The sequence below is a fragment of the Stegostoma tigrinum genome, chromosome 5 (assembly GCF_030684315.1).
Source record: "Stegostoma tigrinum isolate sSteTig4 chromosome 5, sSteTig4.hap1, whole genome shotgun sequence".
Lineage (NCBI taxonomy): Eukaryota > Metazoa > Chordata > Chondrichthyes > Orectolobiformes > Stegostomatidae > Stegostoma > Stegostoma tigrinum.
The window spans coordinates 11,814,901-11,832,604 of NC_081358.1; the positions used below are offsets into that span (position 1 = coordinate 11,814,901).

General features: G+C 42.9%; 1 protein-coding gene across 2 annotated transcripts in view; it reads right to left on the reverse strand.

Moving 5' to 3' along the window:
* reck (reversion-inducing-cysteine-rich protein with kazal motifs) overlaps positions 1 to 17,704 on the reverse strand; it is a 174,604-nt gene that overhangs the window by 22,127 nt on the left and 134,773 nt on the right. For both annotated transcript variants that reach the window (XM_048529019.2, XM_048529021.2), the window contains 2 exons: positions 16,033 to 16,204; positions 5,495 to 5,690 (listed from right to left, as the gene is read on the reverse strand). In XM_048529019.2, the coding sequence (XP_048384976.2) occupies positions 5,495 to 5,690; positions 16,033 to 16,204 (368 nt within the window). The remainder of the gene's footprint in view (positions 1 to 5,494; positions 5,691 to 16,032; positions 16,205 to 17,704) is intronic.

Consider the following 17,704-nt stretch of genomic DNA (forward strand, 5'->3'; position numbering starts at 1 on the left):
GCATCTGTGAAGGAAAAAAACAGAGTTAACATTTCAGGTCCGGTGACCCTTCCTCTGAGCCTTCATCAGTTCTGAGGAAGGGTCACTGGGCCCGAAACATTAACTCTGTTTTTCCTTCAGATGCTGCCAGACTTGCTGAGCTTTTCCAGCAACTTTGTTTTCATTCCTGATTTACAGCATCTGTAGTTCTTTTGGTTTTTATTACGCACAAAGTCTAAACCATAAACTGGTCACTTTGAAAACATTGGTCCAAATTTATTGTATTAAAAACAAATTAAACATGGATGCAAACATTTTTATTAACTGGTTAACATTAGATATTAGAACAGCTCAGAGCAAGTTTGAGTAGTCAGTTAAGTTTAACCTTGTTAAAAAGGGAGTTATTTTTAAATCCTAGAATTTTAGTTGGTGCACTCATCTTACTGCTATCTCACAACCATTGTACAATGTAACTTAGATTTTAAAACTTAGACTGGGGAGAGCGGGCGTAACAAGATTATTAATTTATTTGAAACAGGATCTTTCAATCTATACAGGACATCTGGCAACTGACTGAGCAGACAAGCAAACATCATCTTATGTAATTTGAATCATAGGACCTCAACGGTGTGGAAGCAGGACATTTGGCCCATCTAGTCTACAGTGCACACTCCTCAACCCCCAAAGAGCATTCCACCCAGACCGACCCCCCATGCTGTCCCCATAACTCTGCATTTCCCATGGTAAACCCAACCTGCCTGCAGATCCCAGGACACTATGGGCAATTTAGCATCTTTGGACAGTGGAAGGAAACTGGAGCACCCAGAGGAAATCCACGCAGACACAGGGAGCATGTACAAGTTCCACACAGACAGTTGCCCGAGAGTTGAAATGAACCTGGGTCCCTAGCACTGTGAAGTAGCAGTACTAACCACTGAGCCACCATGCGCGCTACGATTTGACTGATGAATTGTAAGTCATGCAAAATTTTGGAAAAGGAAATGCAAACTACAGTAGGTGAATGAAATTTCAGATCAGAAAACAAAGAGAAATAACAAGGGAAAAATAAATTGGACTGAAACTAACAGCAGAAAATGTGGTGGGTTGTAACAGTTAATTTTCAGCACCAGACAATTTAATGCAGTAATTAACACCCTGTAGGTCATTAAAAGGTATTTAGACTTGAAATGACTTGATTTAACTTTCATGAGAAAGGTTACAGCAAACATACCATGCAAATATACCTTTCATCCATTTGAATGGAGGGTCATACGTAACAGCAATGTGGTGGATCTCTGGCAGCATCATTGTGATTTCTACATTTGATCTCACATCTACCTACGCTTTGATAGGTGCACTTCAATAACAGTAAGCACTAGTAGCCTCACTGTTATTTTGACAGCAATATTTCTGCCATCATTTTAAATTAGCAAGTCATTTAAAGGCAGAATCGAACAAAGCAGCACCCAAATATACTTGGCAAAATATAAAGCAAAAAAACATACGTACAACATGGACAACATTGTAATCATGCAGACTTTAATCATAAGTAAACCATAGGGGTTACAGGCTATTGTTTGAACTGGTATTGTCCAAAAAGGCTCAAATAATAACCTGTTAAGCAGTCTCTGAGAACGAATGAGTCAATATGAAAGAATTTTCTAGTGATTTAGTTAAGTCCAAAACTAGGAACATAAATCAAAGAATTAAGTTATGTAGTTGAGATGGAAGAATTGACAAAGGTAGTTTGGTAAAATGCATTAAAAGAAATGATCATAGATAAGCAAAGACTAGCATTTCAAGAAATAATAATCTGCAAATATATTTTCCTTTAAGGCATAACAAACCCAACATATAAAGCTTACAAGGCGAGCTTAAAATAACATTAGATCAAAGGAAGAGGTTGATAATGTTGTTAAAAGAGTGCTAAGAGTGATCATTAAGCAGGCGCCAGCAAAGTGCCAAAAGACTGCTGAGGAAAAAGAAAAGAGAATAGGAGAATAGATTAGCAATGACATAAAAACAAGCTGTAAACATTTGAATAGGCATCAGAGATTATTAAAACCAACTGTGGACCCATCAGAAACAGAGGATTAGGAAACAAGTATTGCATCTGCCTTTACACTAAAAGAAAACAAAATCCCCAGTAATGGTGAACCCAGCGTCTAGCAAGATGGAAGAACTTAAATTGACAAGTATTAATATAAGAGAAATGAACAAGACTGATTTATTATGATCTGCATCCTAGGGTTTTAGAAGAGACACCTGCAAAGATGTTGCAGGCATTGATTAAGGGTCTAGGCCCGAAACGTCAGCTTTTGTGCTCCTAAGATGCTGCTTGGCCTGCTATGTTCATCCAGCTTCACACTTTGTTACCTTGCATGCACTTTTGATCGTTTAGAATTCCCGAAATTCTAGAACAGTTACTGAGAAATGGTCTCATAGCATAGCTCTTTAAGAAAGCAGGAAGAGAGGGGAAATAAAGTAGTGAGCTTAATAATCAAATCTATAATATAGGATATGATAGCAGAGCATTTAGAAGATCCTAATATGATTAAACGTGGATCTGTGAAAGGGAATTTGTGTTTATCAAATGTCAAGTTTTTTTTTGAAGATATGGAAATTGAAGACCATTAAAAGAATGGATAAGGAAGGGAACTAATGGATATTGTACATTTGCTTTACTAAAAAAGGTACCACACAAATGGTCATTATAGAATATTAGAATCACAGAATCTCTACAGTGTGGAAACAGGCCATGGCGAAAGCACCCAACCTACATAGATAACTAGGATTCATGGGATTGAGCATCAGTTAATGATCAGAAAAAGTGGTTGTAAAAGGATGTTTCCAGGTTGGCTGATTGTACAGCAGAGTACCACAAGGATCAGTACTTGAGCCTCAGCTATTTACAAATCAGTGACTTTGAGGGGGTTACTGAGCAGGTTTGGGGATTAGGAATATAGATGTAATGTCATAGAATCACACAGCATGGAAACAGACCCTTCACTCCAACTAGTCCATTCCGACTATGTTCCCAAACTAAACTAATCATACTTGCCTGTGTTTGGCCCATACCCCTCTAAACCTTTGCTATTCATGTACCTGTCCAAATATTTTTAAAATGTTGTAACTGTACCTACATCCATCACTTCCTCTGACAATTCATTCTGCACAGAAGCAACTCTGTGTAAAAAAACTTCTCCCTCATAGCCTTTTTAAAAACTTTCTCCTTTTACCTTAGAAATATGGTCCCTAGTTTTGAACTCCTTCAGTCTAGGAAAAAGACCCTTGCTATTCACCTTTTCTATGCCCCTCATGATTTTATTAGCTTCTGTCAGGTCACTCCCCTACATTCCATTGTAAAAAGTCCCAGCCTATCCAGCCTATTTTTATAACTTACACTCTCCATTCCCAGCAACTTCCTGGTAAATCTTTTCTGAACCCTCCCCAATTTAATAATATCCTTCCGATAGCAGGGCAACCAGATCTACACGCAGTATTCCAAAAGAAGCCTCACCAACATCCTGTACAACCTCAACATAATATCACAACTCCTATACTCAGTAGTTTGAGCAATGAAGGCAAGCATGCTAAATGTCTTCTTAACCACCTGGTCTACCTGTGGCACAAATTTCAAAGAATTATGCACATGAACCCCTCGGTCTCTGTTCTGCAACACTACCCAGGGCCCTAACATTAATTTTGTAAGTCCTGCCCTTGTTTGTTTTACCAAAATGCAATACCTTACATTTATCCAAATTAAACTCCATCTGCCATTCCTCAGCCCATTGATCTAATTGATGCAGTGATAATGGGAACTGCAGATGCTGGAGAATCCAAGATAATAAAGTGTGAAGCTGGATGAACACAGCAGGCCAAGCAGCATCTCAGGAGCACAAAAGCTGACGTTTCGGGCCTAGACTCTTCATCAGAGACCTAACTGATGCAGATCTCTTTGTAATCATAGGCAAATTACTTCAGCATCCACTATATCACCAATTTTGGTGTCATTTGCAAATTTAGTAATGACGCCTCCCATATTCTCATCCAAATCATTCACATAAATGATAAACAAAAGTGGACCCTGTATTGATCCCTGTGAAAACCGTTAGTCACAGGCCTCCAATCCAAAAAACAACCCTCCAGCAGTGTGAATTATACATATTGATGATTAGAAAAATGAATGTGCTGAATATTGTTTGGATGATGATAGACTAGGAAATGCTTGCATTCAGAGGGACCTGGGTATCCTTGTACAGGGTTTAATAGGCATGTATAGTGTTCAGTTACAAATATCAATTGTATGTTGGAAGGAATTTTACTATAATTGTACAGAGTACTGATGGAGTCACATCTGCACTGTGTGAAGTTTTGGTTTCTTTACGCAAGGACAGATATACTCCCCCTAGACAGAGTGCAGCGAAGGTTCATTAAATTGATTCCTGGGATGAAAGGCTTAGACTAGGCGCTTAAAGAATGAGAGCTGCTTCAACTGCAAGAAAATAAATTCTGAACGGGAAAAATGCTGAGATCTTGCTTTCTTTTGCTGGGGACTGTAGAACATGAGGTCAGTCTCAGAATCAGGTTCGCTTGTGAAACTAAGATAGGGAGAAATTTCTTCACTCAAAAGATTGCCAATGTTTGGAATTCTGATTCCAGAAAGCTGTGGGCCATCAGTTAGCGTACATTCAAGACAAAGGTTAATATTTTTGGTAACTGAAGGTTACAGGAATAGTGAGGGAAAGTGAATTTGAAACAGAAGATCAGCCATTATTTTGAATGGTAGAATAGGCTCCAAGTCCAAATGGCCTACTGTAGCTCCTATACCTTAACTGCATATGCATCATAAGAAGTGCATTAACTCTACTTACAGAGACATGGACAACTGTGTTTTTTTTAATGACAATGCAAATATCAGACAACCTTGGGCAACTCAGTTTTTGAAAGCTGTAACTAAGAAAGCAGAAATATAACACATGACAATTTCTGGCTAAGTACAATGTAAAAACTAAATTTAAAATGGAAATGAAAATAACTCAGTCAAGTTAACAAAGTGTAACGTTTGAAGGATATAGGAAAGTGCTACAGAGCTAATATAGGATATTAAAAGCCTAATTATCAGGATTCCTTACATTCTGCAGGAGTTAAGGAACCAGACAGGAGTAAGTATGATTTGGACTCAATTACACTTGCAGGCTTCTAACTTGGTCTACTGTGGGGAATTCACCAAGGCCAAGGGAAAAGTTTTTTTGAAGTGCTGTCATCATTCCAAAAAGAATTAGAAAAAGAGTTAAGATTGAATGACTTCATCCATGAGAATTTATGACAATCTTCAACAGATGCCCAAACACAATATGAAGTAGGTGTGGCATTTAGAACCGGTTGAAGTAGCCAAAAGTGCTAGGGGCCAACTTCTCTTACATTAGTTAGTCAGTCAGTCTCTCTCCATCATAACTACAAGTACAGGCAGCAATAAAGTTGCCTGAAGGTAGTGAAATTAGTGTATTCATACCTGGCATGGGCCCATGTAGGATAATGTTTTGGCTCTTTGGTACAAGGCACACCGATTGGAGTGTTCCACGTTTTCTGTATCACAAACAGGTTCAACTGGAAGCAGCTCACAACTCATTGATCTTGAGATACACTCGTATTGGTCACAATCAAGCAATGCAATGCTAGTCAGACAAACCTTTGGCTTTGGAATACACCTTTTAAAAACAAAATGTAATTTTTCTTTTGAACACAGAATTTTTAGAATTTACTTAGAAACAAAGCAAAAATAAATTTGTCAAATGAAACAGACATCGGGAACAACTGTTCCAACTTAAAGTGTCAGCTTTAGTTTAGTAGTTGCACTCTCAGTCAAGTCAGAATATCAGGCATTCATTTCTCACTTCAGCTCTTGACCATACAGATTAGATTAGCACTTCAGTGTAGCACAGAGGCAATGCTGGAGTGACAAAGGTACCGACTATTGATTAAGCCCGAAATTGACCTTTGAATGAATGGAAAAAAGTATTTTGCCAGTTATTCAAAAGAAGAGTAGAGGAATTGTTTCAATAACTTGGTGAACAGTTTCTTGCAATTAAGATTATAAGGAATGATTACCTGGATATTTATTTAATTGCTATATGTGGAAATAGGAGAGTCTTCCCTGTAGCTGCACTGTCACAGACTTGAAACTTAATGAAATAACGATAAAAAAAACAAAGAACTGCAGGTGCTGGAAATCAAAGAACAAAGAATAAAGAACAATACTGAACAGGAATCGGCCCTTCGACCCTCCTAACCTGTGCCACCACATTTTGCTCTTCCACACTAAAACTGTCTTCTTTTACAGAATCCATATCCCTCTACACCCTTCCTATTCATGCATTCATCCAGGTGCTCCTTGAATGCTGCTATTATGTCTGATTCCACCACCGCCTCTGGCAATGCATTCCAGGTACTCACCACCCTTTGTGTGATTTTAAACAAACTAACTTTGGGGGGGGAGGGGGGGTGGTGGCGGGCGCAGGGTGTCGGATCTTGGGGTGTCAGATCAGAGTTTTGAGTTTAATTGGGCTTTGGGATGTGTAGTTGGAGGTGATAGAGGCAAGTGTAGGGTCTGTTCCTATCATACCAATAATCCAGTTCCAGACTTCAAGGGAGAATATCTACTTCAAATCAACCCAGAATCTTATGTTTCAATAAAGTAATTTCTTATTATTTTAGACTCCAAGAGTATAGACCACAATTTGCTTTAACTTTACTGAGGAAACAATCCCTCCATCTCAGGCATGAGTTCAGTGAATCGCCTTCCAGCTGCTGTTAGTCTTGTTCATTGTTTTAATTTGTTAACAATGCAAAACCCATTAATATCAATAAATGATACAATGGTGATTAATGTTTGACCCATGGGATGTTTGCCAGTTCTTAAAAATTATCTAATTACTCCTTTGACTTCTCTGCACAAAATCCAGCATTGTTTTCCCTTTCTAAGCACTTTAGCAGTTTTGTTCTGAAAGTTACTGCTGGCATTTTCTTCTCAGTAGTGTTTTCTAGATTATACCAACTAGCTATGTGAACTATTTTTTCTTCATGTTACCTCATTTTCGCTCATACAATTGTAGCCTAGTTGCCAAGTCTTCTGACAACGGAAACAATTTCTTCTTAGTCTCAATCTTTAATATTTTGAACATTTCTAATGAAATCTTCCCTTAATCACCATTGTTTTAAGGGAAACAATGTCAGTTTTTCTAGTCTGTACAGAGAAGTCCTTTATCCCTCACACATTTCTAGTAAATGTCCTTTGTAACATTTCAAAGTTCTGGGCATTCTCCTAAAGTGTGATACCCAGCACTGGCCAGAATACTGCAAGTGGGACTGAATCAACATTTTCTACCCATTTAGCAAAACAAAGTAACAAAGTGTGGAGCTGGATGAACACAGCAGGCCAAGCAGCACCTTAGGAGCACAAAAGCTGACGTTTCGGACCCAGACCCTCCATCAGAGAGGGGGTTGGGAAGACGGAACTGGAATAAATAGGGAGACGGGGGGAGGCGGACCGAAGATGGAGAGTCAGAGGGGGTGGCCATGGGTACCCGCATGGACCCAAGCTATGCCTGCCTCTTTGTAGGTTACGTGGAACAGTCCCTCTTCCGCACCTACACAGGTCCTAAACCCCACCTCTTCCTCCGTTACATTGATGACTGTATCGGCGCCGCCTCTTGCTCCCCAGAGGAGCTCGAACAGTTCATCCACTTCACCAACACCTTCCACTCCAACCTCAAGTTCACCTGGGCCATCTCCAACACATCCTTCACCTTCCAGGGCCTCTCAGTCTCCATCTCAGGTAACCAGCTAGAAACTGATGTCCATTTCAAGCCCACTGACTCCCACAGCTACCTAGAATACACGTCCTCCCACCCACCCTCCTGCAAAAATTCCATCCCCTATTCCCAATTCCTCCGCCTCCGCCGCATCTGCTCCCAGGATGAGGCATTCCACTCCCGCACATCCCAGATGTCCACATTCTTCAAGGACCGCAACTTTCCCCCTGGTGATCGAGAACGCCCTTGACCGCGTCTCTCGCAACACATCCCTCACACCCCGCCCCCGCCGCAACTGCCCAAAGAGGATACCCCTCATTCTCACACACCACCCCACCAACCTCCGGATACAACGCATCATCCTCCGACACTTCCACCATTTACAATCCAACCCCACCACCAAAGCTATTTTTCCATCCCCACCCTTGTCTGCTTTCCGGAGAGACCACTCTCTCCGTGACTCCCTTGTCCGCTCCACACTCCCCTCCAACCCCACCACACCCAGCACCTTCCCCTGCAGCCGCAAGAAATGCTACACTTGCCCCTACACCACCTCCCTCACCCCCATCCCAGGTCCCAAGATGACCTTCCATGTCAAGCAGATGTTCACCTGCACATCTGCCAATGTGGTATATTGTATCCACTGTACCCAGTGTGGCTTCCTCTACACTGGGGAAACCAAGCGGAGGCTTGGGGACTGCTTTGCAGAACACCTCCGCTCTGTTCGCAACAAACAACTGCACCTCCCAGTCGCGAACCATTTCCACTCCCCCTCCCATTCCTCAGACGACGTGTCCATCATGGGCCTCCTGCAGTGCCACAATGATGCCACCCGAAGGTTGCAGGAACAGCAACTCATATTCCGCTTGGGAACCCTGCAGCCCAATGGTATCAATGTGGACTTCACAAGCTTCAAAATCTCCCCTCCCCCCACTGCATCACACAACCAGCCCAGTTCGTCCCCTCCCCCTAATGCATCCCAAAACCAGCCCAGCCTGTCTGCGCTTCCCTAACCTGTTCTTCCTCTCACCCATCCCTTTCTCCCACCTCAAGCCGCACCTCCATTTCCTACCTACTAACCTCATCCCGCCTCCTTGACCTGTCCGTCTTCCCTGGACTGACCTATCCCCTCCCTACCTCCTCACCTATACTCTCTCCACCTATCTTCTTTTCTCTCCATCTTCGGTCCACCTCACCCTCTCTCCCTATTTATTCTAGTTCTCTCTCCCCATCCCCCTCTCTGATGAAGGGTCTAGGCCTGAAACGTCAGTTTTTGTGGTCCTAAGGTGCTGCCTTGGCCTGCTGTGTTCATCCAGCTCCACACTTTGTTATCTTGGATTCTCCAGCATCTGCAGTTCCCATTACCACTAGCATAACAAAGTAATTGTATTAAATGCCCTATTTACAAAGCCAAGGATTCTGTATTCCATTTGGAACAAATGTCCCCTGTCAGCTTCAAAAACTCAAAGTTCCTTAGAATACAGTAATTACAGAGTAATACAGTACAGAAACAGGCCCTTTGATCCAACTCCTCTGTGCTGATCAAATATACAAAACTGACCTAGTCCCATTTGCTAGCATTTGGCCCATATTCTTCTAAACCCTTCCTATTCATGGACCCATCCAGATGCTTTTTAAGTGTTGTAATTGTACCTGCCTTCACCACCTCTTGCAGCTCATTCCAAATATATACCACCCTCTGTATGAAAACGTTACCCTTCAGGTCCTTTTAAAATCTTTCCCCTCTCACCTTAAACCTCTAGTCCTAAGTTCCCTTACCCTAGGAAAAAAGACCGTGGCTCTTCATCCTATCCTTAACTCTCATGATTTTTACAAAGTTTTATAAGGTTACCCCTCAACCCCTGATGGTACAGGGTAAAAAAGCACCAGTCTTTTCATTTTCTCCCTACAGTCTTTAAAACTGTAATATTTAGTTCAAAGTACCTCTCCACATTTTCCTGTCAAGATACATAACTTCACACCATTCTGCAATAAATATTGTTTGTGTCTGTCTATGCCTTCCTGACTTCTGTTATTATCCTTCTCAATATTTACTACATTTGTAAATTTTCTGTCATCAGCAAACTTTAGGAAAGCTCTGTGCACCTAAATAGAGCTCATTAACATATATGAAAAAGAGCAGTCCTTACATTGAGAGATAATGGGAACTGCAGATGCTGGAGATTCCAAGATAATAAAACGTGGGGCTGGATGAACACAGCAGGCCAAGCAGCATCTCAGGAGCACAAAAGCTGACGTATCGGGCCTAGACCCTTCATCAGAGAGGGGGATGGGGGGAGGGAACTGGAATAAATAGGGAGAGAGGGGGAGGCGGACCGAAGATGGAGAGTAAAGAAGATAGGTGGAGAGGGTGTAGGTGGGGAGGTAGGGAGGGGATAGGTCAGTCCAGGGAAGACAGACAGGTCAAGGAGGTGGGATGAGGTTAGTAGGTAGCTGGGGGTGCGGCTTGGGGTGGGAGGAAGGGATGGGTGAGAGGAAGAACCGGTTAGGGAGGCAGAGACAGGTTGGACTGGTTTTGGGATGCAGTGTTTGGGGGGGAAGAGCTGGGCTGGTTGTGTGGTGCAGTGGGGGGAGGGGATGAACTGGGCTGGTTTAGGGATGCAGTGGGGGAAGGGGAGATTTTGAAACTGGTGAAGTCCACATTGATACCATATGGCTGCAGGGTTCCCAGGCGGAATATAAGTTGCTGTTCCTGCAACCTTCGGGTGGCATCATTGTGGCAGTGCAGGAGGCCCATGATGGACATGTCATCAAGAGAATGGGAGGGGGAGTGGAAATGGTTTGCGACTGGGAGGTGCAGTTGTTTGTTACGAACTGAGCGGAGGTGTTCTGCAAAGCGGTCCCCAAGCCTCCGCTTGGTTTCCCCAATGTAGAGGAAGCCGCACCGGGTACAGTGGATGCAGTATACCACATTGGCAGATGTGCAGGTGAACCTCTGCTTAATGTGGAATGTCATCTTGGGGCCTGGGATGGGGGTGAGGGAGGAGGTGTGGGGACAAGTGTAGCATTTCCTGCGGTTGCAGGGGAAGGTGCCGGGTATGGTGGGGTTGGAGGGCAGTGTGGAGCGAACAAGGGAGTCACGGAGAGAGTGGTCTCTCCGGAAAGCAGACAGGGGAGGGGATGGAAAAATGTCTTGGGTGGTGGGGTCGGATTGTAAATGGCGGAAGTGTCGGAGGATAATGCGTTGTATCCGGAGGTTGGTAGGGTGGTGTGTGAGAACGAGGGGGATCCTCTTGGGGCGGTTGTGGCGGGGGCGGGGTGTGAGGGATGTGTCGCGGGAGATGCGGGAGACGCGGTCAAGGGCGTTCTCAATCACCGTGGGGGGAAAGTTGCGGTCCTTAAAGAACTTGGATATCTGGGATGTGCGGGAGTGGAATGTCTTATCGTGGGAGCAGATGCGGCGGAGGCGGAGGAATTGGGAATAGGGGATGGAATTTTTGCAGGAGGGTGGGTGGGAGGAGGTGTATTCTAGGTAGCTGTGGGAGTCGGTGGGCTTGAAATGGACATCAGTTACAAGCTGGTTGCCTGAGATGGAGACTGAGAGGTCCAGGAAGGTGAGGGATGTGCTGGAGATGGCCCAGGTGAACTGAAGGTTGGGGTGGAAGGTGTTGGTGAAGTGGATGAACTGTTCGAGCTCCTCTGGGGAGCAAGAGGCGGCGCCGATACAGTCATCAATGTACCGGAGGAAGAGGTGGGGTTTGGGGCCTGTGTAGGTGCGGAAGATGGACTGTTCCACGTAACCTACAAAGAGGCAGGCATAGCTGGGGCCCATGCGGGTGCCCATGGCCACCCCCTTAGTCTGTAGGAAGTGGGAGGAGTCAAAAGAGAAGTTGTTGAGTGTGAGGACGAGTTCCGCTAGGCGGATGAGAGTGTCGGTGGAGGGGGCCTGGTCGGGCCTGCGGGACAGGAAGAAGCGGAGGGCCTTGAGGCCATCTCCATGCGGAATGCAGGTGTACAGGGACTGGACGTCCATGGTGAATATGAGGTGTTGGGGGCCAGGGAATTGGAAGTCCTGGAGGAGGTGGAGGGCGTGGGTGGTGTCACGGACATAGGTGGGGAGTTCCTGGACCAAAGGGGAGAAAATGGAGTCCAGATAGGTGGAGATGAGTTCGGTGGGGCAGGAGCAGGCTGAGACGATGGGTCGACCGGGGCAGGCAGGTTTGTGGATTTTGGGAAGGAGATAGAAACGGGCCGTGCGGGGTTGGGGAACAATGAGGTTGGAGGCTGTGGGTGGGAGGTCCCCTGAGGTGATGAGGTCATGAATGGTGTTGGAGATGATGGTTTGGTGCTCGGGTGTGGGGTCATGATCGAGGAGGCGGTAGGAGGTGGTGTCGGAAAGTTGGCGTCTGGCCTCGGCGATGTAGAGGTCAGTACGCCATACTACCACTGCGCCACCCTTGTCTGCGGGTTTGATGGTGAGGTTGGGGTTGGAGCGGAGGGCTGCCCGTTCTGCGGGGGAGAGGTTGGAGTGGGTGAGAGGGGTGGAGAGGTTGAGGCTTTTGTGCTCCTGAGATGCTGCTTGGCCTGCTGTGTTCATCCAGCCCCACATTTTATAGTCCTTACATTGACTTGGGTCAACACTGCACAATTCACACCAGTCCCAAAAATCCTTTCACAGCTGTTACCCTGCTTTCTGTCCCTTTGTGAATTTCATATCTATGTAAGTACTGCTAATATTATTAATAATCTTATTCTGTTGACAAGTTTATTACATCAGTGTGCTAACTGTGGCTTAGTTGGTAACGTTCTTGCATGTCAACCAGAGAGGTTGAGTGAAATTCATGGACAGATGACTGTGTGGCTCAAAGACTAGTGTGGGAGAAGTGGGCTCTGTTTTGTGGGGCACTGGCACCAGTACTGGGGAATTTGGGAAGGAAATGATGGGACAGGCTCCACCTGAACAATGCCAACCTTGCAAGCCTCATATTTAGAGAAGTAGGGAGAATTATAACCTACATAGTGGAAGCAAGGAATCAAATTTGGGAAGGTAAATCAAACAGTGGAGCCAAGGTCAAGTGCAAAGTATTAAAGTAGGAATAGTAAACAATGACACGAAGGGATAAAGGGTAGAAATTTAAGGCAACAAATAAAACTAGAGCAGGTGCAGCAAGACATTAGGAAAGCTCACAGAATGTTATAATTTATTGTGTCAGGAATTGATTGCAAAAGTAGGAAGGTTACATTTCATTTTGCAGGGCCTGTAAGACCACCAGTTAAGTACCGTGTACAATAATGGTCATGTTATTTAAGGAAGGATGTAAATTTGTTCAAAAGGAGCTCAGAGAAGGTTTACCAGAAAAATAACTGGAATGGGCAGGCTATCTTCAGTGGCAAGGTTAGACAAGCTAAGCTTACATCTGCACAACTTTAGAAGAACAACAGGCAGCTTGACTGAAACACAAAATCTTTGCGTGGAACAGGGATAAAACGATACAGAGAGAGAGAGAGAGAGAGAGAGAGAGAGAGAGAGAGAGAGAGAGAGAGAGAGAGAGAGAATGTAAAAGAAGGAGAGAGAGTGCATGAGAGCATGGGAGAGAAAACATAGTTGTGGGGCAGCAGTATGGATGCACAGAGAATATTTCCTCTTATAGGACAGTCAAGAACTGGGGTCACTGTTTAAAGACAAGGGGTTTCCCATTTAGTAGAGAGATTAGATGATTTTTTTTTCTCTCCGAGTCTTGGATCGCTCTTCCTGAAAAGTTTGTGGATGAGGGTCCCTGAATCTTTTTACAGAAGAAGTGGTCAGATTCTTGTAAGGAAATAGGGAGAGGCGTTTTCAGGGGCAGGCAGGAACACGGATTCAAGTTTTTTTTTGTTCAAGTGAATATTGGCAGGCTAGCATTTATTTCCGATCCCTTATTTGCCCAGACAGTGGTGGTAAGCTGCTTCTACAGTCCTTAATCTTATTGAACAGCAGATCAGGCCGAGGAACCTATTCCGCTTTGCTCATATTACATGGTGAAGATGCAGTAAGAACACAAATTAGCAATTGCAGTTAGCTTCAGTCAGGATGTAGTTGGCATACAGGCACTTGAGAGAGATTTTGAAATCCCAAATTTAACAATCATAAAAATAAGTGAATGGGAGGGTAGACAGAAATTTGTTTATACAAAGGATTACAAGCATTTGGAATTTTTTGGCGCTTCTAGAGCAGCGTGTTCATTCTTTCAAAACCAAATTTAATAAATGTGAAACACTGAACACAGAAAGACAACATAAACTAGGGGGTACAATTCTGACGGGGGTGCAGATGCAGAAGCAGAGAGACCAGAGTCTATAGGGCTGAGAGGTGGCAGATGGAGTTCAACCTGGATAAATGCGAGGTGATGCATTTTGGAAGGTCGAATTTGAAAGCTGAGTACAGGATTAAGGATAGGATTCTTGGCAGCGTGGAGGAACAGAGGGATCTTGGTGTGCAGATACATAGATCCCTTAAAATGGCCACCCAAGTGGACAGGGTTGTTAAGAAAGCATATGGTGTTTTGGCTTTCATTAACAGGGGGATTGAGTTTAAGAGTCGTGAGATCTTGTTGCAGCTCTATAAAACTTTGGTTAGACCGCACTTGGAATACTGCGTCCAGTTCTGGGCGCCCTATTATAGGAAAGATGTGGATGCTTTGGAGAGGGTTCAGAGGAGGTTTACCAGGATGCTGCCTGGACTGGAGGGCTTATCTTATGAAGAGAGGTTGACTGAGCTCGGTCTCTTTTCATTGGAGAAAAGGAGGAGGAGAGGGGACCTAATTGAGGTATACAAGATAATGAGAGGCATAGATAGAGTTGATAGCCAGAGACTATTTCCCAGGGCAGAAATGGCTAGCACGAGGGGTCATAGTTTTAAGCTGGTTGGTGGAAAGTATCGAGGGGATGTCAGAGGCAGGTTCTTTACGCAGAGAGTTGTGAGAGCATGGAATGCGTTGCCAGCAGCAGTTGTGGAAGCAAGGTCATTGGGGTCATTTAAGAGACTGCTGGACATGTATATGGTCACAGACATTTGAGGGTGCATACATGAGGATCAATGGTCGGCACAACATTGTGGGCTGAAGGGCCTGTTCTGTGCTATACTGTTCTATGTTCTATGTTCTATATTACTGAAGGTGGCAGGATAGATGGAGAGAGCATCTAATAAAGCATAGTGTATCTTGCGCTTTATTGAAATGGGCATGGAGTACAAAAGCAAGGAGGTGATGATGAAATTATACAAGACACTTTTTCGATCTCAACATGAGTACTGCATACAGTTACTAACATACATTACTGGAAAGTTGCAAATGCATCAGAAATGTGATTTATAACAATTATTCTAAAATTGAGAAACTTCAGTCATGAGGACAGACTGAAGAAGTTGGGACAGCACTCCTTGGAGAAAAGCCAGCTCAGAGGAGATTTACACAGATTTTCAAAATCATTAACAAAGAATGTAATCCTTTCGTTGTCAAACTTTTTTTTAAAACATGCTGCCTTGAATGAGTTGCCATGTTCTGCAGCTCAAAACTGACACTGCTAAAGTCAATGGTCCAGAACAGAGGAAATCTGATAACACCTTCTCGAGCATCAACATGTGCAGTTAAATGTGAAAATACGCAGACTTTATATTGACTTATCCTATGTTGAACTTTAAAAGGTATTTGTGATCTATTATCAAGATTCTTACTTTCGAATTAGTGATTGTGTTGAATGCAAACACAAACTCTTAGATACATATATACACACATCAATAACTTCATGACTTTAACACTCTTCCTTCTATCTTTCCAACAACCATAAACTGCAACAGCTATGTGTCCTTCATCATTGACCCAGCTTTGCTACTGGCTCTCAATTTCAAATCCCTTCATGGCCATGTTCCTATTCTTTCATGTTAATCTTCCACACCCTTTCTCTTCTTCTAATTTGAACCTCAAAGCATTTCCCCCTTTGCTCCATCATAAGCCAACAAAGCTTACAGCTGCATCCTGAAGAAAATCTTTCCAGAATAATTCTCGGCTACTCAACAATCATAATGCAGAAAATTTACCAGACTCAAATAAGATTGAGTGATCAGGAAATTCAAATGATTAGAAATGACTAAACTCAAAAGTCATAGCTAAGAACGGCAGGCATCCTTGGTTACAAGCACATTTTTGAGACAGTGATTTATATATAACTGCCAGCCCAGAAAATTTGCTAGGTGCTGCAATTAATTTGAACAAAAATCAATTCATAAAGAAAATTTTGGTACCTTTGACTTTTGGAACATGGATTGGGAGTGCATGGATCTTTGGATTTACAAGGTCCGAATTCAAATTGATTGTCTTGCAGTCCAACACATCTTGCAATACAAGCACTTGGGTATGTACGTCCATTATGAGCACAAACCGGTACAAACTGGTCAGCACAGTTACAGGGAAGACCTACAAAATAATTTACAAACAGTGTACTTGGTCAACATATTTTGTTATAAATCTTAATGCTTGTAACAGAAAGATAGTCTGTTATTTTGGCTTTTTGCTTACTCACACAGAATTGATTATTATACCATTCACAAACTTTGACATTCCTAATATGTCCCTAGGGCTTGAAGAATAACAGTCTATTCACCTAGAGCACAACTGCGTTGGTCATTGCTTACAAGTGTGAACATTTTGCACCTTAGATCCAGTAAAATCACCACTGTTTACCCCCCAATGCCCAGCTTGAATCTTTAACAACCATGTTCACAGAGGCTTGTTGTCAGACAAAATTCATAACACTTCACTGCTCCATTTTTCCATTTTAACAAGTTAAAGAGACAATCTGAAAACATAATCTTAAAATCTCACATCTGTAGCATACTTCCAACTTCAGCAGCTCCAACTCAAACAGTTTTACTTTAATTTCAACTCTTATCAATGAGAAACAACAATTTTAACATTACTTGAATGAGCATATGGACCTCTTTAAAATCTCATTTTCTGTAATGTTTTTATAGATACACGAAAAGAATTTATATTGTTGAGCTGTTTGAGATGTGTAAGCTGTAGGTTTTTCTCTCACAGGTTCAGTTTAGAATTAAATTATTGTTGTGCACATGTATTTGCTATGAGATCTTTGGCCACTGTATACAACCAGATGAACTGGAATAAACTCAGGCAGATTCCTTAATATTTTGGACTACTTGTGCAAGTTCAAAATTGGTGATACAAAGACCACTCAGGCTTACAGATAAATTGGGAGGAAACAAGTCACAAATGAGACATTGGTACCTTATTGAGCAGTACAATACTCTTCATAAACGGACATTTTTTCGTGTTCGAACGGCTTCCAGATCATTTGTGCATAGATAGTATGATTATTTTACAGGGGTTGGTAAAAATATGAAGTGTGTGCAGTTTACTTCATTTGTGGACATTCATCATAGGAATTATTTTAATGAGTGGACACCAGGTATTTTAGTGCTGCACATTCTCAGTCAGTGTTTGTTGGAATCACATAATGCAATTTTCCAGTGCTGCTTAAAACCTGCAGGTATTTATGGATTTCATGCACTTTACCATTTAAATAAAGCCTCAAAGTATTAAGAGTTATGAGCCTTGGAGCAGTTGATATCACTGCAGGGTACAAAGAAAGAACAAACATTTCTTGGCTTAAATAAGCCAGGAAATGATCACTCTGCATTCACAGGGGATTCCAGAGTACAATGGTCAAGTGCAGCACTTGGCAAAATCAGAAGTGGTAAGAAATGTACAAAATCAGACACTCATACTAGCTCCCTGGAACCAAGATTAACAGGCCATTCACTATCAGCACAACTACCCTGGTCACTGTTTACAGGTACATCTTGCACCTTCTTCCCAGTAAAACAGCCTGGGCCACCCTTTAAAATGTCATCAACCAAGCCATCCAAGCTTTGTGAGCATAGCACCAATTGGTTT